At 42.6% G+C, this 18,091-nt stretch overlaps 1 protein-coding gene across 3 annotated transcripts in view; it reads left to right on the top strand.

Moving 5' to 3' along the window:
• The window catches only part of dele1 (DAP3 binding cell death enhancer 1), a 38,314-nt gene extending 20,512 nt beyond the window's left edge, over positions 1 to 17,802 (top strand). Inside the window, exons 6-14 of one of the 3 annotated variants that reach the window (XM_072590328.1) lie at positions 1,029 to 1,111; positions 1,224 to 1,320; positions 1,973 to 2,115; positions 3,093 to 3,251; positions 8,936 to 9,028; positions 9,828 to 9,987; positions 10,566 to 10,679; positions 13,569 to 13,646; positions 15,253 to 15,408. In XM_072590328.1, the coding sequence (XP_072446429.1) occupies positions 1,029 to 1,111; positions 1,224 to 1,320; positions 1,973 to 2,115; positions 3,093 to 3,251; positions 8,936 to 9,028; positions 9,828 to 9,987; positions 10,566 to 10,679; positions 13,569 to 13,615 (896 nt within the window). In that variant the 3' untranslated portion in view covers positions 13,616 to 13,646; positions 15,253 to 15,408. Of the gene's footprint in view, positions 1 to 1,028; positions 1,112 to 1,223; positions 1,321 to 1,972; positions 2,116 to 3,092; positions 3,252 to 8,935; positions 9,029 to 9,827; positions 9,988 to 10,565; positions 10,680 to 13,568; positions 13,647 to 15,252 lie in introns of all 3 variants that reach the window. The other 2 variants (XM_072590326.1, XM_072590327.1) reach the window with 2 other exon arrangements.
• The last annotated feature ends 289 nt before the right edge of the window (positions 17,803 to 18,091 follow it).

The following is an 18,091-nucleotide window of genomic DNA, read 5'->3' on the forward strand; positions in this document are numbered from 1 at the left end:
CTTTGGAAAAAATAAAATAAACAGTTCATTTTTAGTGTTATATAAATCTAAAACCAAGTATATATAATAATTCATACTTTACTCACCAACGCTCAGTGTGACACTTGTAACTGAACATGAAATATGGGTTGTAGTTTGAGGCAGCTAGTCATATACAGTTCATCAATTGGGAACCTCTGAGGTGAATGGGATGGAATTTGGTAGCTTCCTTCCCAGAGATGCTGTGAGCTTATAATTTACCGGAGTTGCACTGTAGGACCTTGCCAGTAATCTTGCAAAACCCATTTAAACTACAGGTGCATTACTGTTATTGACCCTCATTGTTTGTCCCTCAAAAATTCCAATCTGGTTAGTAAAATGTAATCAGCCCTTAACATATCTGGCTGCCTCTCCTTGATTACTCTGTGGCTCACTAAATGATAATTTATACTGTTCTGCAGAATTTTATTTCACAATAACTAGCTCATCACCAAAATTAGGCTGACTGGCCGGTAATCACTTAGTTTATCCCCTGCTGCCTTTTAAAACAATAGGATAACATTAGCTGTCCTGCATTCCTCCAGAACAATGCCTGTGTCTGGAATAAGATGGTATAAGCTTCAACTCTTCTCCCTTTGCCTCTCTTTAAAGCCTGGGATGTAACTCATCTAGACCTCGCTAGACACTCCCAATAATTTCTCTCTCTCTCAATATTTACCCCATCCAATAATCCACATTTCTCCTTAGCTGCAGTGTCTGATTTTTCCCTCTCTTGTCCAAAAACAAAAGCAAAGTATTCATTCTGAAACTTACTGCATCTCTTGTCTCAATGCATTGCCTTTTTTGGTCTCCTTTTGGCTTTGCTCTTTGCTTATTTGTCCTCTTGTTCCTTTAAGTATTTCCAGAATATTTTTTGGGAGACTCATCATAGCTTAGCTGTTCCATGCAGTCTCACCTGCATTTCTGCTTTTTATTCCATGAGTACCTTGCACGGTATTTCATCAGATTTAGAGTGTGTAGAGATTCATAGATTTTCTTCTGTGCTGCAGATGAGCCACTGTTTATAAAAGATATACGAGGCTCCGAATGCTCTGGTTCGTCTTGTGAGGATGGCCAGCAAGGAGACCTGCAGGTAACTTGTTCCAGTACTAATTTAGCACTGATTTTAGTTTGAATGATTCCTTGAATGAGTTGAGCTTTGCTTGGTTAACTGCTAACCGCCACTATCCGGTCTGCTTAATCAGAGAGAGCACCCAAATCCAGAAGAAATTTTAAACAAAGCCACATCTAACTTGCAGGGAGCTACAAGGTCCAGCATTTCTTCAATTTTAAACATTATTGGTAAGTTATTTTACTGATGAGAATTCTCTCTGTCCTGAATTTGCTTATCTAAGATATACTGTACAGGATACCTTATGGAAATGAACCTACATCATGTTGATATCTAACAGCACTGTGGCTATGCCTTCTTCAGACGGAGGTTGCAGAAGTTCAGATGACAAGCCAACACCTCTCAAAGGCAGTCAGAGGATGAGCAATAGCCACCCTTGCCAGTGATGCCCATATCACACTGAGGATATTAAAATACTTGGCAAAACAATGACCATTCATTGGCCATTTAGCCATGAAGGGTATTATCAGTGAAACAGATCATTTTCTCACAGAACAAATGTGCACAAAGTCACTGATTGATGTAATTAAACTGTTCACCTTGGTAATGCCACCATAGTTCCAGAAGACCATAGAACCGCTCACTCATTGGGGAGAGGCAACCTGAGGATCACTGCACCTCAAGTGAGGGACAAGGGCAAGAAGATTGGACCTTTGTGGTGATCTTAACCAGTTTGGGAATTGAACCCACTATGTTGGTGTCTTTCTGCATCACAAACCACCCCCTGTTCACCTTAATTCTTAGTTTGACTTCTAAAGAATCTCTTTTCTCCTAAGAGCTATACTCCCTAATCTTTCTGTTTGTTAAACCTATCCTGAACAGGACTGAAAAATATGAAAGCCAAAGACTATGATATGGCTTTCTCCTATTTCATGGTAGCAGCCAACCAAGGCTACAGCAAAGCCCAGTACAATGTCGGAGTCTGCTACGAACTGGGGAAAGGCACTGTCAAAGATATCAATAAGGTAGGTATCTGTAAAAAAGAAAGACTTGCCTTTTATATGTTATTGGCAAGGTGTTTGTAGATTTGAGCCTCACTTGTGTACAAGATGGAAATGGAGATTTCACCTGCAGTACTGCGGAAGTGCTGCTTATAGTAATTGCTTATATGTCAGATAAACACTAAATTGGGACATCTGTTAAAGTTCCCCTAGATTGTTTGTAAAGCACACATGGAGTTCTCTGGATATCTTAGTCAATTTCCCTCCCTCAAGTATTTGTATTGTGGTTATGTTGAACTGAGATCAAATCTCACCACATCAACTGAGAAAGAAGCCTGTTGCCCTTACAGAATTTAGTTTTATTTACTTATTCATTTGTGGAATGTGATTGTTACTGACATTTACTACCCAGCACATTGGTGGAGGTCTGGAGTCATTCACAGGCCAGACTGGATAAGGACAGCCTGTTTCCTTCCCCAAAGGACATCATGCACCAAATGAATATTTATGGCTGTCAGGTATTTTCATTTGCACTATTACGATACTTGCTTTTTATTGCAGAATTTAAATTGCCCAGTCCTATTGGGACCCATGTTCCTATCCCTGGATTATTAGCTCAAACGCTTGGATTGCTAGTCCAACAAAGTGGACACTGAGCCAACATTCCTGTGACTACAGGTCCACATCAACATGTCTGACCTTTAACAGACCTCTGAAATGGCCCAACAAGACGTACAGTTCCCACCACTGCCTACTCAAGGCAGTTAGGAATCGGCAAAAAAGTTTTGGCATGTTTGTCCTGTACTTTGATTTCAAAAACTCATTTTAAAAAAAAACAGCCATTAACCCCATTACCACAAACTATTGAGGACAAGTAGGGCATAAACTACTGAAATTCCCACCATGTGTTTTGCGTCTTTTGTGTTTTAAAAGTAGGACAATCTCTAAGATGTATCACAATCAAATCCAATCCTATTCACTATCCTCCCCTCTCTTGCCAGGCTGCTGTGTATTATAGTTATGCTGCTGCCCAAGGACACAACATGGCCCAGTTCCGTTGGGCCCAGTACCTCTTGCATATCAAACCAGATAAAGAGGCCAAGGATATCCAAGAAGCTGTAGAACAGTTGGAAAAGGCAGCCAAATCTGGACTCAAAGAGGCAAGAGATCATCTTTTAATTTGAAAAAAAATGCTGCGTGCATACAGAAATATTCGGGTATGTTGCTTAGCTTCTTCAAGAGGTCTGCATTAATTTGAAGAGACTTGCTTCTTTTCAGAGGAAGCTCTTGTGAATCATAAACCACTGCCTAGATGTGTCTATTAAACTGCTATGCACTTTTATTCTCCCCATTCTCCTTTTTCAAAGAGACTGAGACAGTACCGAACAGTAGTGCTGTTCCTTTGCCTTTGATGACTTTGGGCATATTACCATGGAGGTTGACCTATCCCTATCTGACAACCCTGTTTAAGATGGTGAGAAACGTTTATCCGGTCTCCTTGTCTGCTGCTTACCACAGACATTTCACATGGCTCTCTGCAACCCTTTGCATCTACCCAATCCCTAAGAGATTTTAAAAATTCTAGAATGGCGCACCCAGTGCATCCACGGAGGAATGGGATCCAACACTGTCTGAGATGCCACCTCATCTGAAATAACCATGGTGTTCTGTGCCCCCTCAGGTGTGTGCAAAAGCTTCCATAAAAATCTTTGAAGAAGACTAAGGCCAACATCCAGAGTGTCCTGGACTCAAGCAGCGTTGCTTATAACAGATTACCTGGTCATAGAGTCAAAGAGATGTACAGCATGGAAACAGACCCTTTGGTCCAACTCATCCATGGCGACCAGATATCCCAACCTAATCTAATCCCATTTGCCAGCACTTGGCCTGTATCCCTCCAAACCCTTCCTATTCGTATACCCATCCAGATGCCTTTTAAATGTTGTAATTGAACCAGCCTCTACCACTTCCTCATTCCATCCATGCACCACTCTCTGTGTGAAAATGTTATCCCTTAGGTCACTCTTCTATCTTTCCCCTCTCAGCCTAAACCTATGCCCTTTAGTTCTGGACTCCCCACCCCAGGGAAAAGACTTTGTCTATTTATCCGATCCATTACCCTCATGATTTTATAAACTTCTATGAGGTCACCTGTCAGCCTTTGACGCTCCAGGGAAAACAGCCTCAGCCTGTTCAGCCTCTCCCCATAGCTCAATTCTCCAACCTTGGCAACACCTTTGTAAATCTTTTCTGAACCCTTTCAAGTTTCACAACATCCTTCCATTAGAAAGGAGACCAGAACTGCACGCAATATTCCAACAGGGGCCTCATCAATATTCTTTACAGCTGCAACAGGACCTCCCAAATCCAGTTCTCAATACTCTGACCAATAAAGGAAAGCATACCAAATGCCGCCTTCACTATACTATTTACCTGTGACTTTACTTTCAAGGAGCTGTGAGCCTGCACCCCAAGGTCTCTTTGTTCAGCAATACTCCCCAGGATCTTACCATGAAGTGTATAAGTCCTGCTAAGATTTGTTTTCCCAAAATGCAGCATCTCGCCTTTATCTAAATTAAACTCCATCTGCCACTCCTCAGCCCATTGGCCCATCTGATCAAGATCCCGTTGTAATCTGAGGTAAACTTGTTCACTGTCCACTGCACCTCCAATTTTGGTGTCATCAGCAAACTTACTCATTATGTTCATATCCAAATCATTTATATAAATGACAAAAAGTAGTGGACCCAGCACCGATCCTTGTGGCACTCCATTGGTCACAGGCGTCCAGTCTGAAAAACAACTCTCTACCATCACCCTCTGTCTTCTACCTTTGAGCCAGTTCTGTATCCAAATGGCTAGTTCTGCGTGTATTCCATGAGATCTAACCTGGCTGGCCAATCTTCCATGGGAAAAAACTAGGTAAAGATAAGGACTGCAGATGCTGGAAACCAGATTCTAGATTAGAGTGGTGCTGGAAAAGCACAGCAGTTCAGGCAGCATCCGAGGAGCAGGGAAATCGCCGTTTTGGGAAAAAGCCCTTCACCAGGAATAGAGGCAGAGTACCTGCAGGGTGGAGAAATAAATGAGAGGAGGGTGGGGGGTGGGAAGAAAGTAGCATAGAGTACAATAGTTGACTGGGGGTGGAGATGGAGGTGATACGTCAGAGAGGAAGGTGGAGTGGATAGGTGGAAAGGAAGATAGGCAGGTAGGACAAGTCAAGGAGACAGTGCTGAGCTGGAAGTTTGGAGCTGGGGTGAGGTGGGGGAAGGGGAAATGAGGAAACTGGTGAAGTCCACATTGATGCCCTGGGTTTGAAGTGTTCCGAGACGGAAGATGAGACGTTCTTCCTTCAGGCGTCGGGTGGTGAGAGAGCGGCGGTGAAGGAGGCCCAGGACCTCCATGTCCTCGGCTGAGTGGGAGGGGGATTTGAAATGTAGGGCCAAAGGGCGGTGTGGTTGATTGGTGCGAGTGTCCCAGAGATGTTCCCTAAAGTGGAAGGTGAGCACCAGGGGGGTTCTGTCCTTGTTATGGTTGGAGGGATGGGGTCTGAGGGCGGAGGTGCGGGATGAGTTGGAGGGCATCTTTAACCACGTGGGAAGGGAAACTGCGGTCTCTTAAGAAGGAGGCCATCTGGTGTTCTGTGGTGGAACTGGTCCTCCTGGGAGCAGATACAGCGGAGGCGGAGGAATTAGGAATATGGGATGGCATTTTTACAGGAGGTAGGGTGGGCAAAGGTGTAATCCAGATAGCTGTGGGAGTCGGTGGGTTTGTAAAAAATGTCGGTGTCAAGTCGGTCATCATTAATGGAGATGGAGAGGTCCAGGAAGGGGAGGGAGGTGTCAGAGATGGTCCAGATAAATTTAAGGTCAGGATGGAATGTGTTGTTGAAGTTGATGAATTGCTCAACCTCCTCGTGGGAGGACGAGGTGGCACCACCCCACCCCTCCAACCATAACAAAGACAGAATGCCCCTGGTGCTCACCTTCCACCCTACCAACCTTCGCATACACCAAACCATCCAATGACATTTCTGCCACCTCCAAAAAGACCCCACCAGCACCTTGGATGCTGCCTGAACTGCTGTGCTTTTCCAGCACCACTCTAATCAAGAGTCTTCCATGGGGAACCTTGTCGAACGCCATACTGAAGTCCATATAGATCATGTCCATCACTCTGCCCTCAACAGTCTTTTTTACTTTTCCAAAAATCTCAATCAAGTTCGTGAGACATGATTTCTCACGTACAAGGCCATGTCGACTCTCCCTAATCAGTCCTTGCCTTTCCAAATACATGTAATTCCTGTCCCTCAGGATTCCCTCCAACAACTTGCACACCACCGATGTCAGGCTCACTGGTCTATCGTTCCCTGGCTTATTCTTACTACCTTTCTTAAATACTGGCCAACCTCCAGTCTTTCAGCACCTCACCTGTGATTATTGATGATATAAATATCTCAGCAACAGGCTCAGAAATCACTTCCCTAGCTTCCCACAGAGTTCTAGGGCACACCTGATCAGTTCCTGGGGATTTATCCACCTTTATATATTTCAAGGTGTCCAGCACTTCCTCATCTGTAATATGGACATTTTTCAAGATGTCACCATCTATTTCCCCACGTTCACTTACTTCCATATTCTTCTCCACAGTGAACACTGATGCAAAATACTCATTTAGTATCTCCCCCATCTCCTGCAGTTCCCCACAAAGGCTGCCTTGCTGATCTTTGAGGGGCCCTATTCACTTCCTAGTCACTGTTTTGTCCTTAATCTATTTATCATATACATTATTTGCCAAAGCTACGTCATGTCCCCTTTTTCCCTCCTGATTTACCCCTTAAGTATACTCTACTGCCTTTATACTCTTTGAAGGATTAACTCGATCTCTCCTGTCCATACCTGACATATGCTTCCTCCTTTTTCTTAACCAAATCCTCAATTTCTCTCATCATCCAGCATTCTCTATACCTACCAGCCTTTCCGTTCAAACAAGAATATACTGTCTCTGGACTCTCGTTTTCTCATTCCTGAAGGCTTCCCATTTTCCAGCTTTCCCTTTACTTGTGAATATCTGCGCCCAATTAGCTTTTGAAAGCTCTTGCCTAATGCCATCAAAATTAGCCTTCTTCCAATTTACAACTTCAACTGTTAGATCTGGTCTATTCTTTTGCATCACTATTTTAAAACTAATAAACTTATGGTCGTTGGCCCCAAAGTGCTCCCCCACTGTCACCTCAGTCACCTGCCCTGCCTTATTTCCCAAGAGTAGGTCAAGTTTTGCACCTTCTCTAGTAGGTGACTCAGAAAATGTTCTTGTATACTCTTAACAAATTCCTTTCCATCTAAACCTTTAACACTATGGCAATCCCAGTCTATGTTTGGAAAGTTAAAATCCCCTACCATAATACCATAACCATCCTATTATTCTTACAGATAACTGGGATCTCCTTACAAATTTGTTTTGCAATTTCCGGCTGACTGTTAAGGGGTCTAATACAATCCCAATAAGGTGATCATCCTTGTGTTATTTCTCCATTCCACCCAAATAACCTCCCTGGATGTATTTCCAGGAATATCCTCCCTAAGTACAGCTGTAATGCTATCCCTTATCAAAAACGTCACTCCCCTCCTCTCTTGCCTCCCTTTCCATCCGTCCTTTAACATTTGTATCCCGGAACATTAAGCTGCCAGTCCTGCCTATCCCTGAGCCATGTTTCTGTAATTGCTATGATATCCCAGTCCCATGTCCCAAACCATGCCCTGAGTTCATCTTTCCCTGTTCGGCCTCTTGCATTGAAATAAATGCAGTTTAATTTATCAGTCCTACCTTGATCTCTACCATGAGCAAAACCAATGTAGTGTACAAAATCCCATGCCAGGACTGTACAAAACACTACATAGGACAAACAGGAAGACAGCTAACGATCCGCATCCATGAACACCAACTAGCCATGAAACGACACGACCAGCTATCCTTAGTAGCCACACACACAGATGACAAGCAACATGAATTCGACTGAGACAACACTACTATTATAGGACAAGCCAAACAGAGAACAGCCAGGGAATTCCTAGAGGCATGGCACTAATCCACAGATTCAATCAATAAGCACATCGATCTGGACCCAATATACTGACCACTGCAGCGGACAGCTGGAACTGACAACCAGAAGCGGCAGATACAAACCACTACAAATGCTGGAGGAAAGATCACAGAAGCGCTTCACAGGAGGCTCCCAAGCACTGAGGATGTCACCTAGACAGAGGACGAAACTTCTGCAACACAAATTCCCAGCTTGGCGAACAGAACCACAACAACGAGCACCCGAGCTACAAATCTTCTCACAAACTTTGAATACCTTGATCTCTGTTTTGTTCCTGCTGTCCTGACTGTACAACCCGTTTCTTTTCTCAACTGTACCAGTCTCCGATTGATCCAGTTCCTCACTACCTCCCTGGGTTCCACCCCCTGTCCTTACTAGTTGTGACATTGTTTGTGTGTGTTTTGCTGTGCACAAATTGCCTGCCAAACATGGCTTCCTTCCAAACCCACGACAAGAAGGACAAGGGCAGGAGATATATGGAAACACCATCACCTGCAGGTTCCCCTTGAATAAATATTTCCTATAACTAACTGCATTTCAAAAGTACTTCATTGACTTTAGTGCACTTTGGGATATCCTGAGGTTGTGACAGGTACTATAGAAATGGAAGTTCTCTCTGACGTGCCCAGTCAAATTAAAACAGAATCTGGAAGGAAAGGCTGGGAGATGGGGAAGGAATAATGTCTGTGAAGGTCCTGCTCTGAAATGGAGAAAAAACAATACATCCTCTTGTCATTTCAGGCCCAAGCCTACCTTGGTGTATTCTTTACAAAAGAACCCCACAAAGATTTGCATCAAGCTGCTAGGTACCTGACGATGGCATCGGAAAGTGGGGTAAGATGTTGTATTTGGTAGTTCAGTTCGCTTAGTTGGTTGAACAGCTAGTTTGTGACACAAACAGTGTAGGTTAATTCAATTTCCACCAGCTGAGGTTACCAGCTGAGAAGGTCACTCCTTCTCAACCTCTCCCCTGGCCTGAGGCAAGTGAAGCTTTGATTAAACTACCACCAGTCGTCTCTCTCTGAGAGAGCAACCTGATGGTCTGGTAAGACTATGGCGAATTTACATTCAATTTAAAGATTTAAGGAGTAACTGAGAGCTGTATGGCCTCCTTCTGAAGGTTCACATCAATTAGAAAATGCCCACATTTTGGAGATTCTTAATCCCTCAAAAAACTGAAGCTTCTCCCTCGTAATGTGACCACGCTGCACTCCAAACTTCCAGCGCAGTGTGAACAACTTCCTGTCAGTGATGTCTTTAAGATAGTTAAAGGATTTGACCATCTTATTCCAGCTACTATATTTCCTAGTTTGGAGTAATCTATTCAGGGGTAATGTCATGAAACACTGATCCTCACAGGGTAATTGAATTCTCAAAGTTTTATGGCTTTGACTTACCAAAGGCACAGCCACAGCTAATGGGTTGAAGTGAGTAGGAAATAGCCAAGAGGGATGTAGAACACAGCATTTGATCTCCAGCACTGTACTGCACGCTGCTGTTCATTGAAACCCCTGGGACCCCAACCTCTCAATTGTAGTTGGTGTCCACACCAATGTATCTCCTAGATATGTTTTGTTTTTATTGAGTACACCTGAGTTTCAGCAGCACATGAGTTGGTTTCTGTCCTTTGCAGGATCCTGAGAGTCACTACAACCTGGGTATATGTTACGAGAAAGGCTGGGCCGTGATGATGGACTTGCGCCGAGCTGCAGAACTCTATCAAAAGGCTGCAGCCCTTGAACACGCTGATGCACAGTGTGCTCTGGGAGTGTTGTACCAGCAAGGACTGGGAGGTACTGTACTATATGAGAGAGTTAAACCTTCATCAAGGTAGTGAGGGGAAGCAGGGTTCCCAGCAAATCACAGGAGCAAACAGGACCGAAGCCCACAAGTTTCCAATTCTCCAGCTCCCTCATATCTCACTTGAATGAGCACAGAAGGTATCTAGCCCTTCAGGATTTTTTAACATTGGTTTAACATTACTTAGCACAAGTTGTCCACTCTGGTATTTTTGATATTTATCTTGTAATAGTACAAGTAGTGTCACTAAATCAATCTCCTGTTGGAACAGCTTGTTCAAAACATCCCTATTAATTCTTCCTTTAACAATATCTGCTTTGAGGTGCATAGCACTGGATTTGTCTACATAGCAAGAGCCTCCTGTGTAGTTCGAAACTGGGATTAAATTACTATCATCCTTTTTCCTTTTACATCTCCCATCTCCCTAATGGGATCAGGTGTAGCTTGCTGATAGCACCCTAGCTGAACGACTCCTCGCCTGCTTTAGTGTAGGTTTTCTGCATCAGCAAGTAAACAAACAATCCCTTTTAATCAGACCAATCTAATGAAATTCTTCTTATCCTCTCCTCAGGCCTCCCCATGAGTTTTTCAAAAGCCATTGAGTTGTATCGAAGGGCAGCCCACTCGGGCAGTGTTGAGGCTGTGCATAACCTGCAGTGCCTGATGGAAGATCTCCAAATCAAAGGTAACTGATGTCCATCAGGTTCCAGCCAAAGATCTGGATATGGCTTTTACCCCTCTTGGACAAGAGAGTTGTAGGTGCCATGCTCTGGCTTTTACTGAGGCAGGCAATTTCTATACAGGGGAACCTTGATTATCCAAACAAGATGGGCGGGCATTATTTTGTTCGGATAATCGATTATCCAGTTAATCGATTAAGTGCTCTCTGGCTTCGGAATTTTTAAAGTCTGCTCCCCGTTCAGGAGACTGCAGCAGCACACAGAGTATGAGCCCTAGCCCCCAACCCCATCCAACACTTCACCCTGCTCCCCCACCTTCCAACACTTGCCCCACCCCCACCAGCCCCGTCCAATTTGGCCCGTTGTGTCCATGTCCGTCAACAAAGATCTGCCTATACTGGTCCCATTTTCCAACTCCTGACCCATATCTTTGAAAGCAATGATAATGCAAGTGAATGTGTAAAAACAAATGTGTCATGAGAGTTTCTGATAGAATCACACTTTCAGGCAGTCAGACTCCCACCATCCTTTGAAAGAAAAACATTCTCCTCAACTCCCCTCCTAGTATTCCACCTCTTAAATTAAATCGATGCCCCCTTGTTATTGACCCCTCTAGAAATAGAAAAAATGTCTTCCAATTTACCCTACTGTTGCCCCTCGTGATCTCATATACATTTATCTGGACCCTTTTTATTCTTTGCTGCTGCAAAGAAAACAACCCAGTCTCTTCAGTCTTTCCACATATTTCAGACCCTCCAGCCCAGATAACAAGCTGGTAAATCTCTTCTCATGTGCGGTCATATCCTTTCTTTAATGTGGTGACCGGAACTGCACACAGCACTCAAATTGTAATCTAACCTACATCTTATGTCGTTCCAACATAACCACCCTGCTTTTCTATGCCTCAGTGAATAAACCTCCCAGTTTATTCTTCCAAGTCTTGGTCATAGCTATAGTATCGCACTCACATGTGCCTATCTTATGCCTTCTTAACTACCTTATATCTACTTATCCTGCTACATTTAGGAATCTGTGGATATGCACATTAAAATTATTTTGGTCTTCAATACTTTTCAGGGTCCAACCATTCATAATGTAATCCGTTGTGTTGTTAGCTGTCCCAAAGTAGATTACCTCTCACTTTTCCAGGTTGAATTCCATTCACTAGTGCTATGCCCAGCTGATCAGTCCATTAATATCCACCTGCAATTTACAGCTGTCCTCCTCACTAAAGTAATAGGGGTAGGGGAATGAGTTTGGGTGTTATACTCTTCGGAGGATCAGTGTGGACATTTTGGACCTAATGGCCTGTTTCCACACTATAAGGATTCTATTAAAATTACTGCCCCACCAATTCTCATATCATATGGAAAATTCTTGATCATTCCCCTGACATTTAAGTCTAAATCATTACTGTGCACCACCAGCAGCAAGGGTCCCAGCACCAAGCCATGTGGAACCCCACTAGAAACTGACTTCCAGTCACAGAAATACCTTCAAACTACCGTGTGTTTTGTCTCTCGGCCAGTTTTGGATTCAGTGTGTCACTTTCCCTTAACCCGTGGACTCTAACTTGCTTAACCAGTCTGCCACAAGTGACCTTATCAAGAGCCTTGCTAAAGTCCATGTCCATAAGGCCATGAAAAAATTGAACAGGTGTAGCCATTTTGGCCCCTCAGACATGCTTTGCAATTCAATAGTGCCATGGTTAATCTAACATTTCTCATTTTCACTTTTCTGCTCTTTCTGCATAACTCTTGATTCCCCTATAGATCAAGAATATATCTATCTCAGCCTTAAATCCACACAAGGCGCTACTGATATGCCTTCCTGCCTGAGCTGATTTCTAAATATTACTTCCAGAACTGCCTCCTACTTTGTTGACTTACTTACATATCTGAACAGGGTTCTCCCGGATGCAAATTAAGAATGTTGTTCCTCCCCTATCTTGCACACTGAAACCCAGTTGATATTTGGTTACTTAAAATCTGGAACAATCACTGCCTTATTATTCTTACATTTCTCTGGAATTCAATTACGCACCTATTTCTCCCTGACTCTTTGGGGCCTATAGTTATACACCCAACAGTGTGTTTGTCTCTATAGAGATTTTTACTTCCACTCAAAAGACCTCATTTGAAGATTCTTCTAAAATATCATCCTTCCTCACTGCTAGAATTGATTTCTCAATCAGTATTGTGAAGCAGCCCCATCATTACTTTTCTGTCCCCTCTCCATTTCATCTGAATAGTCAGGAATGACCTGAATAGCAGGAATGAACATTGACCTCCCAATTTGTTCTTCCAAGTCTTGGTCATGGCTATGTTATCACACTCACATGTGCTTATCTGTGCCCTCAGCATATCTAACATATTCCTTAGGATCTTGATATTAAAATATATTCAGTTTCGCCATGCTAAGCTCACTTCTTTCTTATCTAGCCAAAGTTTCATCTGCCTTCCAGACTTTCCTACCCATGTTTTATATTCTGACTCTATCTCAGCTTCACCCCCCCCCCGTCTGAATTACTCATCAGGATCTCATCCACTGCCTATCTAATTTAGATCCACCGCCACAGATTAAGCAAATGTCCCTACAAGGTTGATTGTCCCATTCCTATTCCGATGTAACCTGTCTGATTTGTACAGATCCCACCTCCCCAAGAAATGGCCCCACTACCTGAGGAATTTAAAATCCTCCCTCCAAGTACACATTCATCATCTCTGTCCATCCATTCTTTTACTCACTATTGCATGTTAGCAGAAGTAATCCAGAGGTTGCTACCTTTGAAGTCCTGTTTTTCAATTTTCTACCTAACTCCCTAAACGCTGTTTGCAGGACCTCTTTTTCTTTCTATGACCATGACCTCTGGCTGTTTATTTCCCCCTGTTCAGAATGCTTTGCAGGTAGGATGAATGAGAAGATGCAATATCAAAATTAAATGGACAGGAGAAGAACTGGTGTGTGAAGAGGTAACACATTGATGGGATTGCTGAAATAATTGGCAATCAATTTTCAGCACTGTATTGAAATTGTTTCCTGGAACCATGATGGTTATCAATAAGAGTGCAGCAGAGTAAGGGAGCTTGCCCTCAGTGCTCTGAAAGTTGAATTTAGGGAGATAAATGTTCCAGTATAAATCAGGGAGTGAAGGAGTGATCATTTTAGCAAGGATATTTATGTTTCTCAGTAGCAAATGCAGCAGGGAATTCCATGCTTAAATGAGACTCCTGAGCCACACCCGGTGACGCTTAACATAGAATTGACCCCTATGGTAAGCTACCTATGGTGATGAATAATATATACATCATTATCAGCTGCAGAAAGTGATTCATATGGATATAGACCAGACTTGCACAGTGGTTCAGACAATGTTGGAAAAGATGCAATCATTAATCAGGATCTGGATTATTAGGTTGTTTCCTACCTTTTCGGTTGCAGACTGACCAGCTGCTATTTCCAACATTTTTCTGTCTTTTGTTCAGATTTCCAGCTTTTCACTGTTTCTCTTTCCAAACAGTGATACAAATACGGGTCAGTTGAAAAATGCCGATGCTGAAGTGATGTGATATAAAGAGAAAATTGTCAGATTGCATCTATGGAGGGAGAGAAACAGAATTAATGTTTCAGTTTCTGAAACACTGTTTCCCATTCACTTCTTGGAGAAGCTCAGCAGGTCTGACAGCATCTGTGGAGAGAATAACAGAATCAATATTCTGAGTCTGGTATATCTCTTCTTCAGAGACTCTGAAGAAGACTGTGCTGAAGAGTCATTCCAGACTCGAAATGTTCTATTTCTCCCATCACAGATACTGCTAGACTTGCTGAATCTCTCTAGCATGCTGCTTGTTGCAGATTTCCAGCATCTGCTGTATTTCCCCCATTTATTTCTAGCCCCTTTGATCCACATTCTAGAAACCTCCAGGAGATCTGTTTCTTCAGTTCTTTTCTTAATGTTAGTTATTGTCTTCAGCTGCCTAGGCCTGGACCTCTGATATTTCCTTCCTAAATGTCTCCACCTCTCCACTATCGTTTTTTTTATCTAAGACATTCTCCTTTTTTATTTAAGGCATTAATTACATCAATCTCTATTGATAGTCCAAATATTTTGTATGTCATGTCTCCAAATTGTTAGGTAACACTCCTGTGGAGTGCCTTAGTTAATTTTGTTGCATTCCTAAGTTGCTATTCAAGAATAAATTTCTGTTTTGTGAAACTTAATGATACAAATACGTGTCAGTAGAATAACGCCGATGCTGAAGTGATGTGATATAAAGAGAAAATTGTCAGATTGCATCTATGGAGAGAGAGAAACAGAATTAATGTTTCAGTTTCTGATTAACTGGTTTGGCACAGGAATGGGGACTGAGGAACTGTGGGTATGTTGGTGCATTTGTGGATTGGTGTTAGTGAGGGGTTAGAACAGACCAAATCAAAGGCTAAGTGAGGAGAAAAGGATCGTTTTTGAAGGTGAACCAAGAAGTGGAAGCCCCAAGGGATTTCAAGGAGAAGTTCCAATAAATAAGGCTATAAAGAGACTACATTAGCTGTTACAAATAATGCATCTTTCCTTGCCAGGAAGTTCCAGTTTCGCCAATGAACATACCCTGTTAAGGTCGGTGATGTCCTCCCCTTGTCTTCCTCCCTTGGCTAGCCCCAGATCGCCAATCCCTCAGGAACACCAAAATGAAGACTGGGGAGATCACCAACTGCAGGCCGGCATGGCTTCAGGTCTACCACACTCATGGAGCACGGGGGGTCTCCATGTTTCACCACTAAGCAATAAAAGCCTAGTTGGCAGGGATGGGCTACTGAGATCAGTGAGCACTACCTGCTTGGACCATCGTTTGGAACCCCTGGCAGGCCAACTCACATCCCACGGAGGTGTTGCAGGCGTGGGATGATTTGAACAAAGAGGTGGCCTCATCCTGCCTTGTGTTCTGTGACTGGACAAATCCTGTGCCACAAGGTTTATAATATCCCTTGCTTGCTTGTTCTAACTGTATATACAGCTCGCCCAATACCAAAGACGGCACAACTACTGAAGAAAAACAGAGTGGGCTATGATGGAGGGATCTCCGCAACAAATGTTCTCATTCTCTCATGATTGCCACTGGCTGTTGCTATAAAATACCAGACCGTAGACTGGCACGTGCTTAACTAATGGGGAGGCAAAACGACTCTTTCACAGAGAATTACGCACAAGAGGATGTTGTTTAGTCCACTGTCATTGTCTGCTCTTTATTAATGTAATTTGAAAACTGATCCTACCGCTCTGCAGTATCATCTTCCCCTCCCAGGATTAGTAATATTTACAGACTTCTTCACATGGTGACTTTGCTTTGATTGTCCATCGAATGAGTTGGACAGATCTTTGATGTGTATTCAATGACACAGTCTCCATTGCTATCTAGGGCTGAGAATTCCAAACACTAATGTCTGGGAGAAGAAATTGCTTTCCACCTCTTACTTAAATGGGAGGCCCCTTTTTTTTGAAATGGTGACCTGAGGTGCAGACTCCCAAATGAGAGAGCATCTACCCAATTGTGCCCCCTCCAAATCTTAGAGTGAGAGGTGGCATTAGTGGAGCAAAAAACACCATTGAATGGAGCCGAATGGTCTGTTCATGTATTGTACATTTTGATTTAATCTTTACATACTGTAAAATACTGATCAAATGAGTGATGACAGTAATGAGCCCAGCTTCTTTTCTGATTGATGGCTGCTCCATTCATGCTGGAAGATGTCATCCTCATTCAATTTAGATCTCTTTGCTCCAATACAAACAGTTCATTGGGCTGCATTTTCTTGTTCCCATCCTGAACCTGATTTGCAGTATTCAATTATACATCTCTCTGTCAGGCAAAAGACATCCCGGTACATACTGCACCAGATGATGACCTTGGGAACTGCAATGATGCAATCTGTATGACACTGTTTACATCATTAATTAATAAATGTCTACTTTACAAATTGCCTAAGTCTAATTAATAATTATTTAGATTTAGTACAACATTAAAATAAGATGGAGAAACTCAGCAGAACTGTTCTAATGAAGTCACTGGTCTTGAAACATTAACTCTGCTTTCTTCTCAAAGTTGCTGCCAGACCTGCTGAGTTTCTCCAACAATTTATGTTTCAGATCTCCAGCATTCTCAGTTCTTTATTTTACATTAAAATAAGATGCTTGAATTCCAGGAGAGTACTCCTATGTGGTCCCTGAGGGTGTGCTGTACTGTGAGAACTACAGGACTTCATCTAAGACGAGTTAGTGCTCTCATCACACAGTTAGCAGTAGCTGTACTGAGACAAGAGTGAAACTCCTATCCTGAAAGGAAGGAATCAAACAAACTGAAGTTTGTGCCATCTGAACCTGTTGAATGTCTTCCATCAGTTGAACACAATACATGTTCTCATTTGTTTGTTCCTAACAACTGCATCTGAGCTAAAGTTTCACTGTAGCAATTAGTTTGGAATTTTTAAATTAAATATTTGTGCTAAAGGAATGCTCCATTGTTGATGGCTTGTACTGGAATTGTGTATTGGAATATATACGGGTAATAAGATGTTCCTGTTTTGGTTACTATTGAACTATCAAACATAACCTTTTAATGCTGATGGTACTGCTGAATGCCAATCGTGCATGTTTATTTTGTAAATTCTCAATTGTAGCATTCAGCTGCTGGTGGTAACTAAAGGTTGCTGATGAATTTCTGCTGCTGAGTGCTGTGATCTTGCCCTCCAGCTTTGCTCTGCAATCTTTGAAGCTGTACAAAAATGAATTGCTCATCTGTTTATACCTGGCTCTTGTTGAAACAATAGTCACCTTCAGATCAATCTGTGTAACAGTGACAGATTCCCTTTCTGAAAGATGCCAGTGGGGTTGCAGTTAGGTAGCTTTTGTGGGCACTTTTTCCTGGTTTAAACTTTTCCTGGTGTCAGCTCCGGAATTCTCTCCCTAAAAACTTCTGTGTTTCCCTCTTGTTCCTTTGATACACTACTTAAAGCCAGCTATTTGGATCAAGCTTTGGATTACCTGTGCCATAAGTCTTAATGTGGCTCTGATCAGGACTTGTTGGATAATTGCTCCTGTGATGTTTTACTACATTAAAGGTCTTAGAAATACAACTTGGTGTTGCAAAATTTATTGAGTTGACTCTCTCTCATAACCACAATACTTTTATGGCTAGTCCAGTTATGTCCATGTTCAATGATAGGAACATCCCTCAAGCCCAAGGATGTTAATAATGTTGAATTAAATGACGGTAATGCCACAATGTCAAGGGGAGATGGTCATTGCCTGGCATTTGTGTGGCATGATGGTTATTAGCCATTGATCAACCTAAGTCTGAATGTTAATACCAGAGGGCTTGTCAATGATGGTAAAAACTGAAATCATGAGTAAAGGTCATTGCTT

The sequence above is a fragment of the Chiloscyllium punctatum genome, chromosome 20 (assembly GCF_047496795.1).
Source record: "Chiloscyllium punctatum isolate Juve2018m chromosome 20, sChiPun1.3, whole genome shotgun sequence".
Taxonomy (NCBI): Eukaryota; Metazoa; Chordata; class Chondrichthyes; order Orectolobiformes; family Hemiscylliidae; genus Chiloscyllium; species Chiloscyllium punctatum.